The sequence below is a fragment of the Artemia sp. Qi Xiang Cuo genome, chromosome 14 (assembly GCF_049724085.1).
Source record: "Artemia sp. Qi Xiang Cuo chromosome 14, ASM4972408v1, whole genome shotgun sequence".
Lineage (NCBI taxonomy): Eukaryota > Metazoa > Arthropoda > Branchiopoda > Anostraca > Artemiidae > Artemia > Artemia sp. Qi Xiang Cuo.
In genome coordinates, this window is record NC_142807.1 from 31073811 (window position 1) to 31101217 (window position 27407).

The 27407-nt window shown below is 35.1% G+C and overlaps 1 protein-coding gene across 1 annotated transcript in view; it reads left to right on the forward strand.

Moving 5' to 3' along the window:
• LOC148944363 (uncharacterized) overlaps positions 1–27407 on the forward strand; it is a 244829-nt gene that overhangs the window by 83267 nt on the left and 134155 nt on the right. Inside the window, exon 4 of the mRNA XM_089099910.1 lies at positions 23030–23132. Coding sequence (XP_088956036.1) covers positions 23030–23132 — 103 coding nt within the window. The remainder of the gene's footprint in view (positions 1–23029; positions 23133–27407) is intronic.

Consider the following 27407-nt stretch of genomic DNA (forward strand, 5'->3'; position numbering starts at 1 on the left):
GATTGTAACTGTTACAAGGTAAACCACGATAAAACACTACTGAAATATTCCATCTCTTCCATTTCAAGGAATGAAATCCAAAATGAACTTTGAAAAATCAAGAGAATGTAATTGTGAGATGGTAAACCATAACAAAACTCTACTGAAATATTCCAACTCTTGCATTTCAAGGAAAGAAAACCAAAATGAACTTTGAAAATTCAATAGAATGTAACTGTGACAAGGTAAACCACGACGAAACACTACTGAAATATTCCAACTCTTGCGTTTCAAGGAAAGAAATCCAAAATGAACTTTGAAAAATCAAGAGAATGTAACTGTGACAAGGTAAACCACGATAAAACACTATTGAAATATTCCAACTCTTGCATCTCACGAAAGAAATTCAAAATGGACTTTGAAAAATCAAGAGAATGTAACTGTGAGATGGTAAACCACGACAAAACACTACTGAAATATTCCAACTCTTGCATTTCACAAAAGAAATTCGAAATTAACTTTGAAAAATCAAGAGAATGGAAAAATCCAAAATAAACTTTGAAAAATCAAGATGACAAGGTAAACCATGACAAAACACTACTGAAATATTCCAACTCTTGCATTTCAATGAAAGAAATCCACAATGGACTTTGAAAAATCAAGAGAATGTAACTATGATAAGGTAAACCACGACAAAACACTACTGAAATATTCCAACTCTTGAATTTCAAAGAAAGAAATCCAAAATCAACTTTGAAAAATCAAGAGAATGTAACTATGATAAGGTAAACCACGACAAAACACTACTGAAATATTCCAACTCTTGCATTTCAAGGAAAGAAAACCAAAATGAACTTTGAAAAATCAAGAAAATGTAACTGTGACAAGGTAAACCACGAAAAAACACTATTGAAATATTCCAACTCGTTGCATTTCACGAAAGAAATTCAAAATGAACTCTTAAAAATCAAGAGAATGTAACTGTGACAAGGTAAAGCAAAACAAAACACTACTGAAATATTCCAACTCTTGCATTTCAAGGAAAGAAATCCAAAATGAACTTTGAAAAATCAAGAGAATGTAACTGTGATAAACCATGATAAAACACTACTGAAATATTCCAACTCTGTAATTTCAATGGAAGAAATCCAAAATGAACTTTGAAAAATCAAGAGAATGTAGCTGTGACAAGGTAAACCATAACAAAACACTACTGACATATTCCAACGGTTGTATTTCAACGAAAGAAATCCAAAAACTGAACTTTGAAAAATAAAGAGAATGTAACTGTGACGAGGTGAACCACGACAAAATACTACTGAAATATTCCAACTCCTGCATTTCAAGGAAAGAAATCCAAAATGAACTTTGAAAAATCAAGAGAATGTAACCATGATAAGGTAAATCACGACAAAACACTACTGAAATGTTCCAAGTCTTGCATTTCAAGGAAAGAAATCCAAAATGAACTTTGAAAAATCAAGAGAATATAACTGTGACAAGGTAAACCACGATAAAACAGTATTGAAATATTCCAACTCTTGCATTTCATGAAAGAAATTCAAAATGAACTTTGAAAAATCAAGAGAATGTAACTGTGGCAAGGTAAAGCACAACAAAACACTACTGAAATATACCAACTCTTGCATTTCAACGAAAGAAATTCAAAATGAACTTTGCTGAATTAAGAGAATGTAACTGTGACATGGTAAACCACGACAAAACACTACTGAAATATTCCAACTCTTGCATTTCACGAAAGAAATTCAAAATGAATTTTGAAAAATCAAGAGAATGTAAAAATACAAAATGAACTTTGAAAAATTATGAGAATGTAACTGTGACAAGGTAAACCATAGCAAAACACTACTGAAATATTCCAACTCTTGCATTTCAATGAAAGAAATCCAAAATGGACTTTGAAAAATCAAGAGAATGTAACTGTGACAAAGTAAACCATAGCAAAACACTACTGAAATATTCCAACTCTTGCATTTTAACGAAAGAAATCCAAAAAACGAACTTTGAAAAATCAAGAGAATGTAACTGTGACAAGGTAAACCCCGACAAAACACTACTGAAATATTCCAACTCTTGCATTTCAAGGAAAGAAATCCAAAATCAACTTTGAAAAATCAAGAGCATGTAACTATGATAAGGTAAACCACGACAAAACACTACTGAAATATTCAAACTCTTGCATTTCAATTAAAGAAATCCAAAATGAACTTTGAAAAATCAAGAGAATGTAAATGTGACAAGGTAAACAACGAAAAAACACTACTTAAATATTCCAACTCTTGCATTTCAAGGAAAGAAATCCAAAATGAACTTTGAAAGATCAAGAGGATGTAATTGTGAAAAGGTAAACCACGATAAAACACTACTAAATATTCCAACTCTTGCATTTCACGAAAGAAATTCAAAATGAACTTTGAAAAATCAAGAGTATGTAACAGTGATATGGTAAATCATGCCAAAACACTACCGAAATATTCCAAGTCTTGCATTTCACGAAAGAAATTCAAAATGAACTTTGAAAAATCAGGAGAATGTAAGTGTGACAATGTAAAGCACAACAAAACACTACTGAAATATTCTAACTCTTGCGTTTCAACGAAAGAAATCCAAAATGAACTTTGAAAAATCAAAAGAATGTAACTGTGACAAGGTAAAGCACAACAAAACTCTACTGAAATATTTCAACTCTTACGTTTCAAGGAAAGAAATTCAAAATGAATTTTAAAAATTAAGAGAATGTAAAAATCCAAAATGAACTTTGAAAAATTAAGAGAATGTAACTGTTACAAGGTAAACCACGACAAAACACTACTGAAATATTCCAACTCTTGCATTTAAAGGAAAGAAATCCAAAACGAAATTTGAAAAATCAAAAGAATGTCTCTGTGACATGGTAAACCATAACAAAACACTACTGAAATATTCCAAATCTTGCATTTCAAGGAAATAAAACCAAAATGAACTTTGAAAAATAAATATAATGTAACTGGGACAAGGTAAACCACGATAAAACACTACTGAAATATTCCAACTCTTGCATTTCAAGGAAAGAAATCCAAAATGAACTTTGAAAAATCAAGAGAATGTAACTGTGACAAGGTAAACCACGATAAACCACTATTTAAATATTCCAACTCTTGCATATCACGAAAGAAATTCAAAATGGACTTTGAAAAATCAAGAGAATGTAACTGTGACAAGGTAAACCACGATAAACCACTACTGAAATATTCCAACTCTTGCATTTCAAGTAAAAAAAACCAAAATGAACTTTGGAAAATCAACAGAATGTAACTGTGACAAGGTAAACCATGACAAAACACTACTGAAATATTCCAACTCTTGCATTTCAAGCAAAGAAATCCAAAGTGAACTTTAAAAAATCAAGAGAATGTAACTGTGACAAGGTAAACCACGATAAAACACTACTGAAATATTCCAACTCTTGCATTTCACGAAAGAAATTCAAAATGAACTTTGAAAAATCAAGAGAATGTAAAAATACAAAATGAACTTTGAAAAATCAAGAGAATGTAACTGTGACATGGTAAACCACGAAAAAACACTACTGAAATATTCCAACTCTTGCATTTCACGAAAGAAATTCAAAATGAACTTTGAAAAATCAAGAGAATGTAAAAATCCAAAATGAACTTTTAAAAATCAAGAGAATGTAACTGTGACAAGGTAAACCATGACAAAACACTACTGAAATATTAAAACTCTTGCATTTCAATGAAAGAAATCCAAAATGGACTTTGAAAAATCAAGAGAATGTAACTGTGACAAGGTAAACCATAAGAAAACACTACTGAAATATTCCAAATCTTGCATTTCAATGAAAGAAATCCAAAAAATAAACTTTGAAAAATCAAGAGAATGTAACTGTGACAAGGTAAACCACAACAAAACACTACTGATATATTCCAGCTCTTGCATTTCAAGGAAAGAAATCCAAAATCAACTTTAAAAAATCAAGAGAATGTAACTATGATAAGGTAAACCACGACAAAACACTACTGAAATATTCCAACTCTTGCATTAGGAAAGAAATCAAAAATGAACTTTGAAAAATCAAGAGAATGTAACTGTGACATGCTAAACCACGACAAAACACTACTGAAATATTCCAACTCTTGCATTTCAAGGAAAGAAATCCAAAATGAACTTTGAAAGATCAAGAGGATGTAATTGTGAAAAGGTAAACCAAGATAAAACACTACTAAATAGTCCAACTATTGCATTTCACGAAAGAAATTCAAAATGAACTTTGAAAAATCAAGAGAATGTAAAAATACAAAATGAACTTTTAAAAATCAAGAGAATGTAACTGTGACAAGGTAAACCAAGACAAAACACTACTGAAATATTAAAACTCTTGCATTTCAATGAAAGAAATCCAAAATGGACTTTGAAAAATCAAGAGAATGTAACTGTGACAAGGTAAACCATAAGAAAACACTACTGAAATATTCAAAATCTTGCATTTCAATTAAAGAAATCCAAAAAATGAACTTTGAAAAATCAAGAGAATGTAACTGTGACAAGGTAAACCACGACAAAACACTATTGATATATTCCAGCTCTTGCATTTCAAGGAAAGAAATCCAAAATCAACTTTAAAAAATCAAGAGACTGTAACTATGATAAGGTAAACCACGACAAAACACTACTGAAATATTCCAACTCTTGCATTAGGAAAGAAATCCAAAATGAACTTTGAAAAATCAAGAGAATGTAACTGTGACATGCTAAACCACGACAAAACACTACTGAAATATTCCAACTCTTGCATTTCAAGGAAAGAAATCCAAAATGAACTTTGAAAGATCAAGAGTATGTAATTGTGAAAAGGTAAACCGCGATAAAACACTACTAAATATTCCAACTCTTGCATTTCACGAAAGAAATTCAAAATGAACTTTGAAAAATCAAGAGCATGCAACAGTGATATGGTAAACCATGCCAAAACACTACTGAAATATTCCAACTCTTGCATTTCACGAAAAAAAATTCAAAATGAACTTTTAAAAATCAAGAGAATGTAACTGTCACAAGGTAAAGCACAACAAAACACTACTTAAATATTCCATCTCTTGCATTTCTACGACAGAAATCCAAAATTAACTTTGAAAAATCAGGAGAATGTAACAGTGACAAGGTACAACAAAACAATACACTACTGAAATATTCCAACTCTTGCATTTCAAAGAAAGATATTCAAAATGAACTTTGAAAAATCAAGAGAATGTAAAAATCCAAAATTAACTTTGAAAAATTAAGAGAATGTAACTGTGACAAGGTAAACCACGACAAAACACTACTGAAATATTACAACTCTTGCATTTCAAGGAATGAAATCCAAAATGAACTTTGAAAAATCCAGAGAATGTAACTGTGTTTTGTTGTCGTAGAAACTTTGAAAAGAGCTCATTCGATTGGAAATTGTAAAAGCTAATGCCCTTTTTTATAGTTGAAAGCGATTGGAGGGAAACTAACCCCTCCTCCCATGCCCACCATCTCCTCAAACACATCTTATAAACATTTTTAGATAGCCATTTCGTTCATCATAATTGAAAGGTCCGTAAATTATGTTTTGGAGGATGACAACCCCCCCTTCCCCCCATAGCCCTCACGGCAAGGGTTGTAAGTTATACCCTTGGGGCTTATTAGGTACATATTGAAAGGGTGATCGTATAAGCATCAGAGGGAACTCATTGTATTGGTAATCAGAAGTTCTAGTACCCTTTTCAGGATTCAGAGTGATCTGAGGGTGGATACACCCCCCCCCCACCCACATCTCGTATTTTCGCGAACCTTATATGATAGAAATTTTTAGATGGTCATTTGTTTCCGTATAAACTTCGAAAAGTGTTCATTTGATTGGAAATCGAAAGGGCTAGTGTCCTTATTATTAGCCGAAAATGATTAGAGTGCAACTAACCCCCCTCCCACGCTCAAAATTTCCCCAAACAGATCCAATAAAAATTTTGAGATAGCCATTTTGTTCAACGTAATTGAAAGGTCCAGAAATTATACCTTTGAGGAAGACCCCCCCCCACAGCCCTCAGGGCAATGTTGGTAAGCTATGCCCTGGGAGCACATAAAGTTTATGTAGAAAGAATGATTGTGTAAACTTTGGAGGGTGCTCATTGTGCTGGTAATCAGAAGTTCTACGGTATTTTTTAAGATTTACAGTGATTGAAGAGTTGATACTCGCCCACACCTTGTATTTTCCCGAAACTTATCTGATAAAAATTTTGAGATGACCATTTTTTTCTTATAAACTTCGAAAAAGGCTCATTGGATCGGAAAGTAAAAGAGCTAATGCCCTATTTATTGGTCGAAAATTATGGGAGGACAACAAGCCCCCCACCAATGGTTATCAGCTTGCAAAACACATCTAATCAAAATTTGAAATAGCCATTTTGTTCAGGGTAGTTTAAAGGTCTGGAAATAGTAGTATAGATATAACAGTTTCAAGCGGGGTGTCTCCCCATATAGCTATAACAGTTTCAAGCGGAGTGTCTCCCCATATAGCTACAATGCTTAAGAGCGGGGTGTCTCCCCATATAGCTATAACAGTTAAGAGCGGGGTGTCTCCCCATATAGCTATAACAATTAAGAGCGGGGTGTCTAGCGGAAAGAATACAAGCAGACAGTACAATGACCGGATTCAACCACCATGAAAATTCGTGCTTTTCACGAAACAATGGATTTTGAGTTAAATAATATTTTTCTTTACAGAATCCTGGCCGTTGACATATCTAATGTTAAACATGATTCTTCATTATGGTATGATTATAGGCGTTGACAGAAATGAAAATGGTAAACCATCTGAGGGAATGCTAACTCCTATTCAGATATACATATTTTTTTATTTGGGCGATTCTCAACTGTGTTAGGTATAATACACAACTACCATTTGAACAGTGTTGTTAGGTCCCCTACCCCAACCCCAAGGACCCCCTCCCTCCCAACTTTTTGCCCCTCCACCTCCAACTTTTTGCCCCTCCCATCCCCAAATCCTGCCCCTAACTCACCCCCTCCTCCTCCCCCCCAACTTTTTTTAACTTTTTTTTACATCTCTTAGAATGTCATAAAACACACTTAAAACACAAAAATTTCATATTTAATATTTCCCAACTTCAAAATGGGAATCATATAGATATGTGTTTCGCAACTTTTACTACGAGTTAAAAAATATAAAAAAGTTGGGGGGAGGAGGAGGGGGAGGGGTTGAGGGAGGGGGAGGGGGTGAGTTAGGGGCAGGATTTGGGGATGGGAGGGGCAAAAAGTTGGAGGTGGAGGGGCAAAAAGTTGGGAGGGAGGGGTCCTTGGGGTTGGGTTAGGGGACCTAACAACACTGTTCAAATGGTAGTTGTGTATTATACCTAACACAGTTGAGAATTGCCCAAATAAAAAAAATATGTATCTCTGAATAGGAGTTAGCATTCCCTCAGATGGTTTACCATTTTCATTTCTGTCAACGCCTATAATCATACCATAATGAAGAATCATGTTTAACATTAAATATGTGAACTGCCATGATTCTATCAGAAAAAATATTATTTAACTCAAAAACCATTGTTTCGTGAAAAGCACGAATTTTCATGGTGGTTGAATCCGGTCATTGTACTGTCTGCTTGTATTCTTTCCGCTAGACACCCCGCTCTTAATTGTTATAGCTATATGGGGAGACACCCCGCTCTTAACTGTTATAGCTATATGGGGAGACACCCCGCTCTTAAGCATTGTAGCTATATGGGGAGACACTCCGCTTGAAACTGTTATAGCTATATGGGGAGACACCCCGCTTGAAACTGTTATATCTATACTACTATTTCCAGACCTTTAAACTACCCTGAACAAAATGGCTATTTCAAATTTTGATTAGATGTGTTTTGCAAGCTGATAACCATTGGTGGGGGGGGGCTTGTTGTCCTCCCATAATTTTCGACCAATAAATAGGGCATTAGCTCTTTTACTTTCCGATCCAATGAGCCTTTTTCGAAGTTTATAAGAAAAAAAATGGTCATCTCAAAATTTTTATCAGATAAATTTCGGGAAAATACAAGGTGTGGGCGAGTATCAACTCTTCAATCACTCTAAATCTTAAAAAATACCGTAGAACTTCTGATTACCAGCACAATGAGCACCCTCCAAAGTTTACACAATCATTCTTTCTACATAAACTTTATGTGCTCCCAGGGCATAGCTTACCAACATTGCCCTGAGGGCTGTGGGGGGGGGGGTCTTCCTCAAAGGTATAATTTCTGGACCTTTCAATTACGTTGAACAAAATTGCTATCTCAAAATTTTTATTGGATCTTTGGGGAAATGTTTGACGTGGGACGGGGGTTAGTTGCACTCTAATCATTTTCGGCTAATAATAAGGACACTAGCCCTTTCGATTTCCAATCAAATGAACACTTTTCGAAGTTTATACGGAAACAAATGACCATCTAAAAATTTCTATCATATAAGGTTCGCGAAAATACGAGATGTGGGTGGGGGGGGGTGTATCCACCCTCAGATCACTCTGAATCCTGAAAAGGGTACTAGAACTTCTGATTACCAATACAATGAGTTCCCTCTGATGCTTATACGATCACCCTTTCAATATGTACCTAATAAGCCCCAAGGGTATAACTTACAACCCTTGCCGTGAGGGCTATGGGGGGAGGGGGGGGGGGTTGTCATCCTCCAAAACATAATTTACGGACCTTTTAATTATGATGAACGAAATGGCTATCTAAAAATGTTTATAAGATGTGTTTGGGGAGATGGTGGGCATGGGAGGAGGGGTTAGTTGCCCTCCAATCGCTTTCAACTATAAAAAAGGGCATTAGCTTTTACAATTTCCAGTCGATTGAGCTCTTTTCGAAGTTTTTACGACAACAAAGGGCCACCTCAAAATTTCTATCAGATGTATTTCGGAAAGATAGGAGGTGGGGCGGGGGGCATCCCACCTCCAATCACTCTGGATCTCAAAAAGGCACTAAACCTTCTGATTAGCAATCCAATTAGCCCCCTCCGATATTTATACGACCCCCCTTTCAGTATTAACCTTATATATCCCCAGGGCTCAACTTACAACCCTTTCCCTGAGGGCTCTAGGGGGGTTGCCATTCTCAAATACATAATTCCAGACCTTTAAACTACGTTGAATAAAAAGGCTGTCTCAAAATTGTGATTAGATGTGTTTGGGGAAATGTTGGGCGTGGGAAGGGGCTAGTTTTCCTCCAAAGACTTTCCACTATTTAAAATACCACTAGCCCTTTCAATTTCCAATCGAATGAACCCTTTTCGAAGTTTCTACAATAACTCCTTCGATACAAAGTGATCTAAACCAAAAAAAAATTCATTGTACCCACATCGCTTCTTACTTAGGCAGCGCTATTGCGCTGTTTATGTTACCTTTTTATGCCCGCAGAGCATGACTTACAGCTATTGCCCTGAGGGCTCTGGGGGGTTGTCATTCTCAAACACACAATTTCCGGGCCTTTCATTTACGTTGAACGAAATAGACATCTCAAAATATTGATTGGATATATTTGGGGATATGATGCGCGTGGTAGGGGGGTTAGTTGCCCTCTAATCAGTTTTTAATATTAAAAAGAATACTAGCCCTTTCAATTTCCAATCGAATGAGCCTTTTTTGAAGTTTTTACGACAAAAAATGGCTATTTCAAAATTTCTATTAGAAGCATTTCTGGAAAATAATTGTTCGGGGGGGGGGATGTCCATCCATCACTCTGAATCTTAAAGAGAGCAAAAAAAATTCTGATTAGTAATCCAATGCGCCCCCTCCGAAGTTTATATGATCACCCTTTCTATAAAAACCTTTTGTGCCCCCAGAGCATAACTTAAAACCCTTGCCCTCGGGGTTGTGAGGGGTGAGTCATCCTCCAATAAATAATTTACGGACCTTTTTACTACGTTGAACAAAATTGCTATCTCAAAATTTCGATTGGATGTGTTTGGGGAAATGGTGGGCGTGGAAGGGAGTTTGGGGGATTAGTCCTCCAATCAATTTCCTCTTTCAGTTTCTAATCGAAAGAGCTCTTTTTGACGCTCCTACGACAATAAATGGCCATCTCAGATTTCTATCAGATGCATTTCGGGAAAATACGAGGTGTATGTGTGGTGGGTGGATATCCACCCTCCGATCACCCTAAATCTTAAAAAGGGCATTAGAACTTCTTATAACAAATCCTATGAGCCCCCTCCAAAGTTTCTACGATTTTTCTATATATATATATATATATATATATATATATATATATATATATATATATATATATATATATATATATATATATATATATATATATATATATATATATATATATATATATATATATATATATATATATATATATATATATATATATATATATATATATATATATATATATATATATATATATACCTTATATGTCCCCAGGGCATAACCTACAATCCTTGCCCCGAGGGCTCGGGGGGGGGGCTTTTCATCCTCAAAAACATAATTTCCGGACTTTTCATTTACGTTGACAAAATGGATATCTCAAAATTTTGGTTGGATGTGTTTGGGAAAATAGTGGGCGTGGGAGGGTGGCTAGTTAACCTCCAATCACTTTCGACTATTTAAAAGAGCATTAGCCCTTTCAACTTCCAATCGAAATAGCCCTTTTCGAAGTTTCTACGAAAACAATGACCATCTCAAAATTTCTGTCAGATAAATTTCGGGAAAATACGAGGTTGGTGGGGGGGGGGGTATCCACCCTCTCATCACTCTGAAGTTCAAAAGACCACTAGAACATATTATTAGCAATCTAATAAGCTCCCTCCGAAGTTCATACGATCATCCTTTCTATATATAAACCTTTTATGGTTCCAGGGAATAACTAACAACCCTTTCCCTGAGGGCTGTAGGGAGGGGGGAGAGTTGTCATCCTCAAATACAAAATTTCCGGACCTTTTATCTACGTTGAAAAAAATGGATATCTCATAATTTTGACAGGATGTGTTTGGGGAAATGGTGGGCATGGGAGGGGGATTAGTTGCTCTCCTTTCACTTTCAACTATTATAAAAGGTTTGCAGCCCTTTCAATTTCCGTTCGAATTACCCCTTTTTGAAGTTTATAAGACAACTCATTCAGCACGATGTACCTTGGTAAAAAAAATGTATTGTGACCACATCGGTCCTTACTTAGGCATCGCTATTGCGCTGCCTATGATTAATGTTCTCTTTTTTTCCATTAAAATATAATCAGGAAGAAATACATCTGTGAATTTTGATTATTAATTTCAGTGTTTTTTTACCACTATGGGAAAATAAACTACTTACAGGATTGTTAGGGGAACGTACATAACTCAACTGCAGTCGAGACTCAAGAGTTTCTAACACCACTAAAAACTAAGTGAGCAAGTGCAAGACGTAGCAATCAGACTGAGTAAAAGACAATGAAGTCCTGCACATATGCCATACAGATGTGTTTGTTATTTAAAGAGTTAAGGAAAGAGTACAATTTTCTTGTAATTTTGAAAAATTGTACATCGTGTATTGAACTAACTAAATTATGGTCAGCCATTGTATTAAGCTTATTACAATGTTCACATTTTAAAGTAATTCCTATTGATCATTTACCCCTTACGATACATCATTCTAAATTTCCTTTTTATTGTTTCCCAAATTTAGGTCACATTTTGACAAAAAGATACATGCGCTGTATCCGACAGCGCAAGAACCTGTTGCTTTTATCCTGCGTCTTTTGTTCAGAGCAACAGATATTCCAGTACTAAGGAATCATTTACCACCAAAAGAGTACAAATCTCTTAGTTTCTTTGGAATATGTTGCCTTCAGGTATTGTCTCCTATGTCAAAAAGGTAAACGAATGATTTTACATAAACGTAATAAAAAACATCTGTCTACATAGATCAATCATTTGTTTTTATATATGAAGCGTTATAAAACCTATTCTCGACAATTAAACAGTTTTCGGTAACGAATTGTAAGTAAGAAGCGATCTGGCTCAGTAGTATCGGAAACTCTAAAATATAGAAAAATCGAATTCTTATACTGATTCCAGATATATTTGGAATCATTAAGTTTAATGATACCCCCAAAAAAGCTACGAGACTAAGAAAATTAGCCCAGTTTTCAAAAAAAGGAGGGAAACAGCCCCAAAACCTCCGTAGATCTTAGCAAAAATCACACCGTCAGATTCAGCATATCAGAGAACCCTCCTCTAGAAGTTTCAAGCTCTTCTATACATAATTTAGAACTTTGGATTTTTTTTTGCCAGAAGTTTTCAGATTGTCTAAATGATGTCTGTGAAATTTCCCAGGAAAAACTCAGAGTATTACGTTGGAAATTCAGGGTGTAAGTTTGTAAGATGCGTTAAATTTTTTTCCTGAGGGGTGATCGTATTGAATTGCTGATTCTACAAGATCGACACACCGCTCATTTGATTGGAAATATAAAGTTCTAGTGTACTTTTTAAGAGGCAAAAAAGATGGGAGGACGACTAACCCATATCCCACTTCTTTTGTTCCCCAAAGTTATCGGATCAAAATATTTGGGATAGCACTTTTGTTTAGCATAGTTGAAAGATCCAATAAATACGTCCCTGGGGATATCATTACCCCCAAAGCCCCTTTGGAAAGTCATGTAAGTTACAAAATTTGTCCAATGTTTACGTGTATTAATTGCTTTTGGGAAGTATACAGACATAGTTTTGGGGGCGGGGGGGGGGGGGGTGGTTCTGTTGATGGGAGTTTTGATTGTGAGAATTTTCCGTGGGGAGGAAAGTTTCCAAGATGGACTTTCCAGGGAAAGTTTTACGCTGGGGAAACTTTCCAGAATAACTTATAATTTTTTTCGTTTGTCTTACTTTGCTTTTGCCGACTCAATTGTACATATGGGGATGCTTCGGGGAATTTTTCAGCTGGATTCTAATTATCTGGATCTAATTATCTCTAAAGAAGTCTCTTCAACTGAGAGTATGGAGCATCATTAAAATTTGAAAGAACAGAAATTATTCTATATATTAGAGGGGTGGTCCCCTCTTCAGTACCTTACTCTTTACGATAAAATTTGCTTTTATGTCCCAATTTTTTAAGAACGACTATTGAAGCACAAAGGGTCGATATTTGGAATAAGAAGCTATTTTAAAAGTTAAAAAAAACTTCACTGTTAAGAGTGAGGTATTGAGGAGGGGGCAGCCCCCCTTATATGCGGAATAACTTCTGTTCGGTAAAATTCTGAATGTTGCTACCTACTTTTATTGAGGACACACCTACCAGGTGGCAGGGGGACCGGTGGTTCTGTGTGTTTTATTTAATATAGTTGGTAAAGGGTGTTATGCTTTTAATTTTATAAGGCTTTACTTTTCGTCAAATTCAATGAATGCTTGTCTGTTTTTGTCTTTGGCGGGTCAAGCTATTTCATATAAGCAAACTAAAAAAAAGAAAGATTTTTCAATGAAAGTACAGAGCGATATTAAAGTTTAAACGAGCATAAATAATTCTGCAAACAAGGGTTCTCTGTTTTATTGGTTCTGTGCTAGTGTTTTGTAGGGCTGCAAAAACTTCTTATTTAGCTTAAACATCCCTCAAATTAAAAGTAAAACCTAAGGGTTAAAGACGGAGGGTGATGAAGGGAAGTATCCCTTCACTGACGTAAAAAAAGGAATGAATGTGTATTTTCAATTTAATATACATATACCGATATTTATCCCTTAACTTCGTAATAATTTTTCATTTATTAGAGTTAAAAAAGTGAAACCATTTAAATTTTGTTTTCAGTAAAGTTCAAATTATGTTCTGGTCTTGAGAAGGCATGGTAGTTGTCAGTCCTACTCTTGTTAATTTTTGCTCGTTTAGAGTTTGACTCGGTTAATTAATTGTAATTTCTGTTCGTTTTGGGTTTCATTTATTTATTGATGGTGATTTGTGGTAGCTTTAAGCTTCAAAGATTATTTGACATTATTTTTGATTATTTTTAGTTTAATGTAGCTCTTTATTTTACTTTGAAAAACCTAATTTGTGGAAAAAGTGTTTTAATTTAGTTTCTGCTCGTTTTTTATTAACTTAGTATTTTTAGCCCTTTTTATGGAAAAAGAAAACTATATTTTGTATCCTTTAAATTTTTTTCTTTAAGAATTCAAAATTTAGCTTGGTATTTGTAAGTTGAAGATTTTTTTGAAAAACTTTTAACAACATACAGCCTTTTGAAAATCTTGACACACATAGTATCTTTTAGCTAAGTTTTATACCTCCTCAAGTTTACCAGAAAAATAAAGATTAATACCATTTCCAAGAAATTCTGTCTACTCTCCTTGACAAACTGGATACATTTACAATCTTTTGATTTATTTAAACTTTAACAGCAGAAGTAAAATAGTAGTAGCCCTGAAAGTTATAACTTAATACACTCAGTCGTTCTTGGGACATTGCTGAGATTTTTTATTGATTACCAGCATACACACAATGCCTTTTTATTTAGTTTTAAAGCAAGATTTGGTTTTAAAGCATAATTGGCAAATTGCATAACTGTGAGGAGTTGACATACCCATTATCCATAAAGACATAATTACTAGGCCTTTCAGCTATGCTGAATATAAAAAACTTTAGCAAAATTTTGATTGGATGTGTTTGGAAAACTAATGCGGTTGGGATGAGGGCTGCTTGTCCTCCAATCATTTTTGTCTCTTAAAAGGGGTGCTAGAATTTCTAATTTCCGGTTGAATTAGCTTTATAGAGGTTTCAATGATACTTCCAGCTATGAAATAGCAGCGCTGACTATTATATTCCTTATATGCCCTTTTGAAAACGTGCATGCTTATAGTTTTCTTTTGTTGAATTGAAACTCTGCCTATAAATTCACTAAAAGTTTCACCTTAATACCCTTAAATGATGATAGTGTCATCGGTTATTGTAACGGCATCAGTAGTATGAATAGTATACACATAGTGCCTTCTGGATAGTTCGAAATCTGCCGAAATTTACCCTGAAATGTCTTACTTAATAATTTAAGCCATTCTTGTGATATAGCTTTATAAACCTTTTGAAAATTTACATGTTCTTAGTTCGTTTTGATTTAGTTCAAAATCCTACTAAATAGTCCTTGAAAGCATCACCTTAATACCCTTCGCTTGCGTTGTTGCAATAGTTTCAGTAGCAGTAGTGCCACTAGTAGCAATATGCGCCTAGCACCTTTGGTTTTCTTCAACATCCCCTTCAACACATGAAGAAATTTTCAACTTAATACCATCAACCGTTCCTGAAGCATTGCTGATACGTCCTCATGATAACCTGTGTAGGCAAAGTGTGTTTCAATTTAGTCCAATAAAGTTTGAATATTGCCAAAAATTTTCGCCTTAATACCCTTAGCTCTAGACGCAGTAGTAGAAGTACCAGTAGTAATTTCAGTAGCAGTGATAATAGTAGCAGTAGACTTGATAGTACTAGCCTTAGCTCAAGTACCCGCAGTAATAGCAGCAGCAGTACTAATAGTAGCAGTAATAGTAGCAATAGTACTACGTAATAGTACTACGGCACTACGTAAACAAATTGCAAAGGAACATGGTTCTGGTGAGTTAGCTACGAGAGTCATTGTGGTTGAAAACATGGATAGAAGAAGGAATGTTATTCTATGGAACATGTCAAGTCACAAGTCAAAAGTTAAGGAGCATGTTAACGCCTTAATTTCCCAACATCTTGGGATTAACACCCAATTTGAACTACTTGAGTTTACGGATCGATTCATCAAAATTCAGCTCCAGGATGATAAGGACAAATTCTGTATCCTTCAGGAAAACAAGAAATTGCATGAAAACCCGTTCAGAAGAGTAGCCAGAAGTGAATCTCCCTTTGTCTATACAACAGACGATGTGGCGAACGTTGTTCGTGTCATTCGTAATTCCCTGAAAATCGAAGAGAAGGAATTGAGAGAAAAGGGAATTAGTGCTTGGATCCCCCCAGTCGTCCCACCTGTATTATGCTTTATTGAGAATGAGCAAAAAGTGAATCATAAGTGGTATAATGTCGTGTAAGTCAGATGCATAAAAAATGTATCGGAAGTAGATTAAAGTGGTTATTTAGTATGTTTGAGTGGATTTATGATTGTAGTTAGTTTGTGAGTTAGCTCAGGTATCTGTGATTAAATTGCGCTCGCCTTCGGGTGATGAAAAGGATAATGGTTAAAGTGAATATTATGCCAATTAGTGTTTATGTATTACTTTTTTGTTCTTATTTTTTATTTTCGAAATTTTTGTTGCCTTTTATTTTTTTCTTTCTTCTTTTTTTCATTTTATTTATATCGGCTCACGGAGATGGGATGCAAAATTTTTGTTGAGTTTGGATTATGGATGAGTTGAGTATTGTAGAAATCTCTGCTGGTAGGCTGGAGGAACTGGAAAAAAAATCCTTTTGATATTAATAATTATTTTCATAGATTTTCGTCACAAGATCAAGATTTGCCATATTATTATAATGCACCTAAAATAAATATTTATTTATTCATGATCTTCCACCTTTAAATAATCAATTTTGGAACTGTAGAGGATTAAATAGCAGCTTAAATTTTTTGCATGATTTTTTTAAAGGGTCGTTAACAGATGTGTTAGGAATTTGTGAGAAATTTCTTGGTGAAAATAATACATTTCAACATTATGAAAATTATGAGTTTTTTGATGCTAGTCAAAAACATACTAAGAGAGGAGGAGTTGATATTTTTATACGAGATGTTTTTGCATCTGCTTTATGTAATGCATTCATGGTTTGGAATATTGAGATGATATTTGAGAATTGTGTAGTAGAAGTGAATGACGGAAGAAATACTTTTTTAGTAATTGTAGCATATCGGCCACTATCGTCTAGTGTTCAAAAGTTTTTAAGTCAATATGAATCGTTGTTAGATGCCCTCACCCAGCAACACCATCTATTTTATGTAATGGGGGATTTTAATATTGATTTAATGCGACATAATGTTTCGACATCGAATAAAGGATTAGAATTTTTGAATATTTCTTTTTTACATGGTTTGTCACCTACTTGTTTACTACCATCAAGAATCTGTGATAACCATGCAACTCTTATTGATAACATTTTTACATCTGAAAATTGCCTTGATACCCATATTATTTTGAATGATACATCTAATCATTGTGCTGTTGTTTCTGACTTCTCTGGATCAAGAGTGGAACGTGATAAGAGACTAAATAAAATTTATAAAAAGAAAATTAACCAGAAAAAGATAGATGAGATGAAAGTAAAAATAGGAGATATAGGTTAGAATGATGTCCTAAATGTTGAAGACCCGAATCAGTCAATTGTTTTATTTTATAGTAAATTTAACCAAATATTTGACCAAGTATATCCTATGGTATTGAGAAAGAGTAAGGATTTACCTCGTAAACCATGGGCTACTGAAAGCCTGTTAAAGAGTATAAAAGAAAAAAATAGATTGTTTAAGGTGAAGATACAGTACCCAAATGAAATTAATATTGAAAATTTTAAAAAATATAAAAATCGGTTAACTCTTGTTCTCAGAGAAGCAGGAGATAAATATCATCAAAATGAATTTTGTAAATGTGATTCACCTTCGAAATCATAGAAAATAATAAATGAAAAAATAAATAATGTTAAAATAAGAAATATTTCGTCCCACATTATAATTCATGAAGGAGTTAAGATAACTGATGAGAGAGGGATGGAGGAAGCATTTGCTGACCATTTTAGAAAAGTTGGGCATGATCCGGTGGATCAAATTTATGCTGGAACACATAATCATAGAAAATATTTACCAAATAAAGTAGGCAAGACTATATTTCTGTACCCTATCCAGTTTTCGGAGCACCAAAAAGCTGTTACCAGTTTGAACAATGGATTTTCGACAGGGTGTGATGGCATATCGACTTCTCTGTTTAAAGAATTAGCTTGTGTACTTTTTCAGCCGCCTTTATATATTTTTAATTCTTGTATAAAAAATGGATTCCTCCCAGTTTGTCTTAAAGTAGCTAAAATTTTCCCTTTGTTTAAAAAAGGTGATAAAGATAACCCATAATCAGTTTGGTTTTTTGAGTGGTAGATCAACAGAGCAAGCAGTAGCTGCTTTACATCATTTCTCATCAGAGGCTATGGATGATAGTTATTTTGCGGCAAGTATATTTTTTGACATAAAAAAGCTTCTGATACAATAGATCATGCAATTCTTTTTGATAAGTTGGAAAATATAGGAATCCGTGGAATAGCTCTGGATATAATGAGGTCGTATTTATCTGAAAGAAGTTGTAAAGTCCAAGTTTGCGGAGAATCTTCTCAAATTTTTCCATTAAAAAGTATCGGGATACTGCAGGGATCTGTATTGGGGCCGATACTTTTTTTGATATACATAAATGATCTTCCAAGTTTAATGCCTTCAGGTGATGATTTACAAATATTGTTTTCGGATGATACAGCAATTAGTTTGAAGGCAGCCAACGAGGAGGACCTACGATTGTCCCTGGAGACTGTTGCTTTGAATGTAAATTCTTGGTTTCACGCCAACCGATTAATACCTAATTTAAAGAAGTCGGAATTGATGGTTTTTGGGAGAAGTTCGAGATCAGTGAAGCGTGTGTCATTTCAAATTATTAATATTGGAGCTTCCTCCATAAAAAGAGTGGAAGTATTTAGATATTTAGGTATTTATGTTGATTCAACTCTGTCGTTTAAGGCGCATATTAGTAAACTTAAAGCAACAGTGTCCAGGAATCTGGGTTGTTTGCATAGATTAAAGTTTCCATACCAAATCATGAGAACTTTATATTTTTCATTAATTGAAAGTTATTTCCAGTATTGCCCGAGCGTTTGGATGTTGACTTTCCCTTCACATTTACGAGGACTCCAAATTGTTCAAAATAAATCAATAAGAATCCTGGACCATTTTTTAGCAAACCCTAGGAAGACAGAAGAATTATCTGAAATTAAAACATCTTATCTATTTCTTGATATTCTTGATTTAAAACAAATTTTTCACCTTAATTTGGACATATGGTTTTTGAAAATGCAACATAAAGATCATTTTTTCAATAGTATGAGACTTTTGATTGAAAATAAACATAACCATTTATCAAGAGCTAGGATTAAGTTTCTTTTCCCGTTTGTTAAAAATGAGAGATCAAGACTAAGTTTCAGATATCAACTTCCTCAGATTGCGAATAACTACAAGTTATTTGAATTAGTAAATGAATCACCATCACTATACATATATAAAAAGAAATTGAAAAAGATGGTCCTTTCAGCCTACAGTAGTGGGGATTGATTGTAATATTGATTTATTTATAAATTTCTAAGTAAATCCCATCCCTATCTCCGTGAGTTGATAGTTAAATTATGTTTTCTTCGTTATTTTTTTTCTTCTTTAAATTTATTTTAAAAATTGTAATGTTCTTATCAACTTTTCTCTTTTTTCTTGAAGCTTTGTTAGCGGGAAGTGTCATTTCCTTTTCCTATTATTTTTTGATAAAGGGGACATTATGAGAGTCCTCTCTTCTCCTTTGTACAAAATTTATGTATATATTTCGTTAAATAAAAGTCAAGTCAAGTCTAAGTAGTTGTAGTAGTATGAGTAGAAGCAGCAGCATTAGAACGCAAGTATTGTCTTTTGTTTTGTTCAACATTCCCCACAACAAGCTCTGTAAGTTTCAACTTCACACATCAAATTGTTCCAAAGATATTGCTAATTCCTTAAACCACAATGGCCTGCCATAATATAAGAAAGAAAAACGATCAAAAATAGGGTTTATAAACACCAAACGAAAATGCTGAAAGATCACACCAAGCGAATATTTTGAGAGGAAAAACACCTCTCTTCTTCAGCGCGAAACGAAAAAATATATTCAAGGAAAGTGCCGAAGAAAAAACCAAACAAAACAAACGCAGAAAGTCAATGTGAAAAAAAACAATAAAAAAACACAAAAAACTAAAGGACGAATAAAATTCAATAAAAGTAAAAAATAATAAGAATTAAAACCAAATACCTAACAACCATAAAAGTGAGTCATTCACCAATATCTGCGATTTGCAAAAAGATCCAAAAAATTATGAACTGCTATCGACGCAAAATTTTTGTAAACCTGAATTTTGGGTTCGTTTAAAGATGATATTTTTATTTGTGGGAGCATTTTGTTGAGTCTTTGGGGTCGTTCCTTCACTTGCTCAAGTCCTTGAACCCAAAACTTAAACTTACCCAGGAATCAGAGGTAGAAAGGCGTCTTATTTGCTAGATGCCCTGTTGCACCGAAATGATAAATGTTTCGAGTTTGGGGTCTATAGAAAACCCACACACAGTGACCATTACTTAAATTATTCCTCTAATCATTCTCCTGCTGTGAAAAGAGGAGCGGTCATTTCTCTAGTTGACAGAGCATTGCAAGTTTGTTCAACACGTTTCTTGGATTCAGAACTCGACCACCCTAGAGATATCTTATTTGGGAAAGGTTAATAAATTTTGTAATTGCAAAACGCATTAAAAGATTATCGGATAGTGACACAGTAAACGCAAATCAAAAGGAAAATTCAGTTTATCTTAGTATCCCGTACGTTAAAGGGGTTTCCGAGCACATTTTAAAAAATCTAAGAAAAAAAAGAATTTACACTTACTATAGACCCAGAAAAACTATCAGTTCCCAAATTTTTCAAGTTAAAGACCCTATTTTGATAGGTTAAAACTCCACTGTTTACATAACTCCTTGCTCGTGTGGTCTTTGGTATATCGGAAGAACTGATTAGCGACTTACGGATAGATTAACTTAGCACTCTACCTCCATTAATAACACCTTTAAAAAGTGAAAAAAAACAGATAATTTTGACTCTGTCCCTGCAGAGCACATTTTTGATTACCCAGACCATACTTTTGTGTTTGACCAAGCTAGCCTATTTTTGCATGACAAAGGTAATGTCCAGCACTACAGAGAAGCTGTTGAAATTTATAAATACCAACATTAACTTAGGCCTAGCTTTGAACAGAGATTCAGGTGATTTAAGAATAAATGAGTCGTGTTTTGGTTTTATCAAAAGAGAAACCGATACTTTAGTAGTCCCTGATAAAAACCTTGTACAATCTTCCCAATCACATAATCAAACCCGTCAACAACCCCTTAGGTTTCAAAGGGAGTCTGCAAGGAATGCAATAATTAAAATCAGAGTTCAGATGACGTAGTTCTTCAACTCATTTATTTGCTGGTTCGTTTTGTTGTGAATGAATGAATGTTTACTTGTATTTCTCAGTTATTTGTTTTATTTCTGAGTTATACATTATTTCTCAGTTTTATTTCTCAGTTATACATTAGCATACTATACTAGGAGCGTTTCAGTGTTCTTTCTTAACATTCATATTGGGTCTTGGATTGCGCAAAACCATTTGCTTAATTCCCTGTTTTTGCAAAAATTCTTTTGGTCTTCTTTGATCGAGTCCAAAACATATTGCTTTCGCGAAGCGAAATAGCATCTACAGATTTACCAACTCTACTTAGAAAAAAATTAATATTTGCGTATTCTCAATCAATTTATTAATTTGTATTTGTATTGTGCTAATTGGTGTTTTTTCATGGAGCGCTGGTTTTTCTACCTAACCACTCTTTGGACGGACATAATATTACTTTAAACACAATTTGTTCGCGCCTTATTTTCCCAGCTTTCATAAGCTTCAAAAGCAAAGACATATTGATCATAAAAACCGTATTAATCGAAAGAGTCTATTATTCTTTTCTTGCTGGTTTCATCATTTTCTCATAACATAATATTGATACACCTGTTTATTGAAGCTGTCGTCTATCCTTAATTCCATTTCTAGATTATATAGAGCTTCCACATACTTTATGAAAGAAATTGACGAAACAAGCCCTAATTTGAAGTCCTTTCGTCAACATCTATTTAGCTGAGGGGATTAATTGTTTTTGAGTTTTTTAAGCAAAATCTGCGTGTATTGTTACAAAGTGACCTAGAATAGTTGTATTTTTTCATTTTTGGACCGTGACTTTAATTACGAAAAAAAGAAAATAAGGGATCAAATTAATTAGAGATGTGTAATTTTTTTTTAAATTTTAGAATATCAAATAGCACAATAATATTTCCATACTTGTGTCTGTTTTACTAGTTGAGGATAATAAAAGTACCTACATTACTTTTGTTCATTTTCTTTCAAAGAGTATTTCAGCAGTAAATATACCTTATGTTAAATAAAAAGGCATATCTCGGTCAGAAATGACCAAAAAATACTAACAAGAATGGGCATTTAAAGTGAGTACCGTAGAAGGCTTCAATAATTGTTCATTTACCAACAATTTTGGTTTTTTAAAACACATTTAAGACTTAGCTGGAAATCAAAGAGTACATTGACATTATTTTGATGTTTTGGAGAAGCTGTTCCCCTTATGAAAGATAATCACTGAAATATATACCCATTTCTTATTTAGGTAAAATAATTACTTGAAGATGATCTTTTTGAATAAGTTGTTTGTTCCAATTTCGTTGAGAGCAGGGTATTCACAGTACTACGCAACAAAATCTAAATTTATATCATCCCGAATTGCCAATTTCTCCTTTACTTAAATTTCTGCATAGTTGTTTAAAGTTTGCGTCTTTTTTTTTGTTAAGAAAAAATTTTCAGAACAACAAATATCTTGTGCAGTTCAAAACTTTAAATTGCAGGTGCCATCAAATCGACAAATCGAGCATCCTAAAATCTGTTTATTCATGTCATGTACATCAGCCAAGCAGTGAATCAGCAAATGTTTCCCTCATGCTTGAAAACACTGACTTATCACTACTCAATATTTTCTTTCACTACTTTAAACGTTCGCCCTGGTCTTAGGAAATCGCATTAGATGCAATCCAAAGTTCTGCTAATAATCACCAGAATTCCATTGACGTTTTCTTTCAATTTTCTTTCTATTGTGCCTTTTCTTCTTAGAAACAAGTTTGTAATTGTTTCCGGTAGGAGCTTATTGTACTCTACTAAATAATGATACTCATAACTCATTGTCTGTGTTCTAGGTCATAAGCAACAAAGAAAAGGAATCTGATGTTGGTGCTCTTGCAAGATTTGTGAAACTCAAAGAGACATTTGTGTCAACATTGCAAAACTCACAAAATCTTGGTAAGATAGCCTCGAAAAAACTAGTGATGAAAGAATTTCCAAATCATTAAAATTGATTAATCAAACTGTTAGTGGCAAAGCAGTGTAAATAAAGAGCGACCCCTGCCAACAGTACCCAAAAATGTACAAGAAAAGAGTATTGACTAAAAAAAGATAAGAAAATATTTGCTTATAAGAATACTAAGGGGGATTTTTTTTTAAGTTAAAGGTACTCATCAATAGTTGTTGGTATAAGTGAATATGCAGAAGATTAGACAAAACGGGATCCAACAGCCCCCCCCCTCACAATAAAGAAGAAGGACAGAGTCTGCGATAAAAATAGCGCCATCAAACTACGGAAGCCTAAGAATCCCCTGACAGAATATTCAGGCCTATAGCTATGAATTAAAAATTTTTATTAGTCTAGTGTCATGGACGGGCATTCACATTATTTTTTTTTTTACTAGGGGTAATCATATAGTGCCTTTGTTCAGATATCTTCAGAAGTGGTCTTATTTGAATGAAACTCACGAGTTCTGTTTTTAAGATTTAAAGGCGATCAAAAGGCTACTACGGCAAATTCTGTGCTATTTGTCGCCACAGAGACCATTTCAGATGAGCATGGGGTCGCATCGAGATTTATAATAGCTAGTTCAATCAGAAAGGTTTAAATAGGAATAAAATTTGTTTCCAAATGTTAAAAAACCCAAGCGACCCCCAGGGCCCCTTATTGCTCAATTTGTTTTGAAGATTCAGAAATACAACTTTGAAGAAAAGAAGGGTTGTTATACATTGTTCAACCCACGCCCTAATTGATATTATGGTCAAGAGCACTTCCTCTCTTGGGATATTTCCTCTACTTATGAGCAAATATCTATTTTCAAATCAAAAGTTTATCAGCAAACTCGATTATAAAGTTGAAGATGTTAGTAGAATGTCCCCTATTGATCGTGACAGTACACCAAATATGGGCATAGAATACTGACAGTACACCATATATGGGCATGGAATCCCTAGGGAGAATGATTGCGTAATCGGTCAATGAACTCTTTTTCCAAGGTCGATTTATTTGATGTTTCTATGAGTAATAACTCTGGAACGAAGGTTGCACATGCGCATTGAATTCTAACGGGAACAATGCTATTGATCTATGACTCGAGGGGGAAGTGAATTTCCGAGAACTTGATTGCGTAATCGATCGTGAATGTTATGATCCAAAAATAGTATTTGTTATTGTTGCTCTCTAGCCAAATGTTATGAGTTTCCCGGAAACAGTTAGATCACGTGTTTCCTCCTCAGCCAATCAGAGGGTATTGTTTACATAGTAGCGGCGGAGTGAATATAAAGAAAGGATTTTTGCTATAGTTTTATTAGTCTGTGAATAGAATTCAAGGAGTGAGAAGAAGAACAGTTTGACTTTACTCTTTTGGATATATATTTGTGATGGCGATGAGTGGAATGTTTACCATATTAGAAGTTGATAGTGAAGTTGATGATAATAGTACAAGAGCACCAAACATTGCGGTGGAAATTACGAAAGGATCACATCTTTGTCTGGAATGGGATGCAGTATATGCAAGATATGTGATATCCTTGAGCAAATTTAAAATGGAGGATCAATTATGTTTTGCAGCAAAAGTTGATATAGCACATGTGAATAGACTTCAATGTGCTTTAGGTGCATTAGTGAAACATATTGAAGACAATAAACGGTATCACTAATTGTACATGCTCTGTATTATTGATGTTGTTGTTGTAATTATTCAATAAAATTGTTTCGAAATCGAAAATGTTCTATTTCTTTTCTGGTTAGGGCTAACGAATCAGGGTCAGTCTAGAGTCAGCAGTCGAAGTGAAAGGAATGAAAAATGAATAGATTTGAAAAAGAGAGAATTAGATAAACTCTATTGTTTACAGGAAAACATTTGATTTTGGATGACGATTGTCTCAAGTTATCTCTTAAATACAGGACATTCTTTGGTCGGGGAACACTTGACAATATTTTGAGTAGTGATTCTCCACCATAGGACTCTTTTCTGAAACTTTTAAAATGTGACTCAAATGCTTATAGTCAATTTATTGATATATTAATTGGAACAAACAGAATCATATTGTGGATATACTTTTGAAAACATTGCCAATGGATTCAATGTAGATGGCTCCCCCATCATTCGAAAGAAGTAACGTCACAGAGCTACTCCTCTCCCCCATTTCCCTCTCATTGAATTTATCGAACGAAGAGGATCAGTTTCGTTTTAGCTGTGAGTGAGTTGACATTGGAAACCGAAAAATGTTCTATATAGATCCAAGTCATTAATGTCTTTGCCTCGGAAACAACTCTTTTGGTCGAACTCCAAAGGATATTAATAGCCAAAGGCCATGGAAACAATTCTCCAAGAAACATCTTAGCGATGAATTGTTTTAGCGCGGGAATCAGGTTTCTTATTAATTTGAAATGCATTAGCGCAGAGATGCAAAAAACAAAAGGAACACGCTGAATTACGTTTAGGGATTATTTGGGTGAAACTGTTTTAGACAGGTTTTGGAACTATTTCGGCGAATCTGTTAGAGATATTTTAAAAGATGATTTTTGAAGAGATTTTAGAAGAGAATTTAATGGTGAAACTCTGTGGTCGTTATAATACACAAGTTTCATTTGAACAGTGTTGTGAGGTCCTCTAACCCAACCCCAAAGGGTTTCAATCCTCCTACCCCAATCCCGAAGGAAGCCCCCGGTCCTCAAAGGCCCCCCAAGCTCCCAAAGGTTCACCGGCGCCCCCAAAGGCCCACCCAGACCCCCAAAGGCCATCCCCGGGCCCCCCAAAGGCCCATCGAGCTCCCAAAGGACCAACGGGGTCCCAAAGGCCCTCCGCCGGTCTCCAAAGGTCCTCCAGACCCCCAACTGTCCCCACGGACCCCCAAAGGCCCTCCCTGTCCCCCAAAGGCCCTCCCTGTGCCCCCAAAGGCCCTCCCCCGGCCCCCAAAGGTCCCCCAGACCAGAGAAGCGCCGCCGGGATGCGCCGTGGGCCAGGAAAGCGCCGTAGGATGTGCCGCAGGGATGCGCCGCGGGTCAGGAAAGCGCCGTAGGGGATGCACCGCAGGGAGGCACCGCAGGAAAGTGCCGCAGGATGTGCCGCAGGGATGCGCCGCAAAAAAAAAGTAAACTAAAAAGTAAAAATTTCGAAATGTTATCCCCCAAACGCCCTCCTCAGACCCCCAAAGGCCCTCTCCTGGTCCTCAAAGGTCCCCCGGGCTCCCAAAGGGCCAACCGGCCCCCAAGGGTCCCCCGGACCGCCAAAGGTCCTCCCCCGGTCCCCAAAGGTCCACTGGGCTCCCAAAAGACCACTCAATCCTCAAGGGCCCCCGGATCCCCAAACGCCCTCCCTGGGCCCCAAAGGTCCTCCCCCGGTCCCCATACATGCACACAAAAACTTACAAACACACAAAAACTTACACACACACACACAAACTAACACACACACACGAAAACTTACAGACACACACGAAAACTTACACATACACGCCAAAACTTACACACAAATACAAACAAAATTACACACACACACACACACAAAAGTACACATGCACAAGAAAACTCACAAGCAGATAAAAACTTACATGCATACAAAAAATTACACACACACACACACAAAACTAACACCCCTACAAACACACACAGAAAACACACAAACACAAGCAAAAAAAAAAAAACACAAAAAAACTTACACACAAACACACACACACACACAAAAACAAACACATGAACACAAAAAAAACTCACACACACACACACACACAAACAAACACACACACATACAAACAAAAACTTACATACACACACACACACGAAAACTTACACACACACGCCAAAACTTACACACACAAAAACTTACACACACACACACACACACAAACTTATACACACACACACACAAAAAACTTACACACACAAAAACTTACACACACACACACACACACAAACTTACACACACACACAAAAAACTTACAACCACACACAAAAGCTTAGACACACAAAAACTTACACACACACACATAAAACTTAGACCCACACGCAAAAACTTACATGCACACAAAAACTTACATGCACACAAAAACTTACACACACACAAAAACTTACACACACGCACAAAAACTTACACACACACACAAAAACTTACACACACACACACATGAAAGCTTACACACACACGCCAAAACTTACACACACACACACACAAGACACACACACACACACATACACACACAAAGACTTACACATGCACACGAAAACTTACA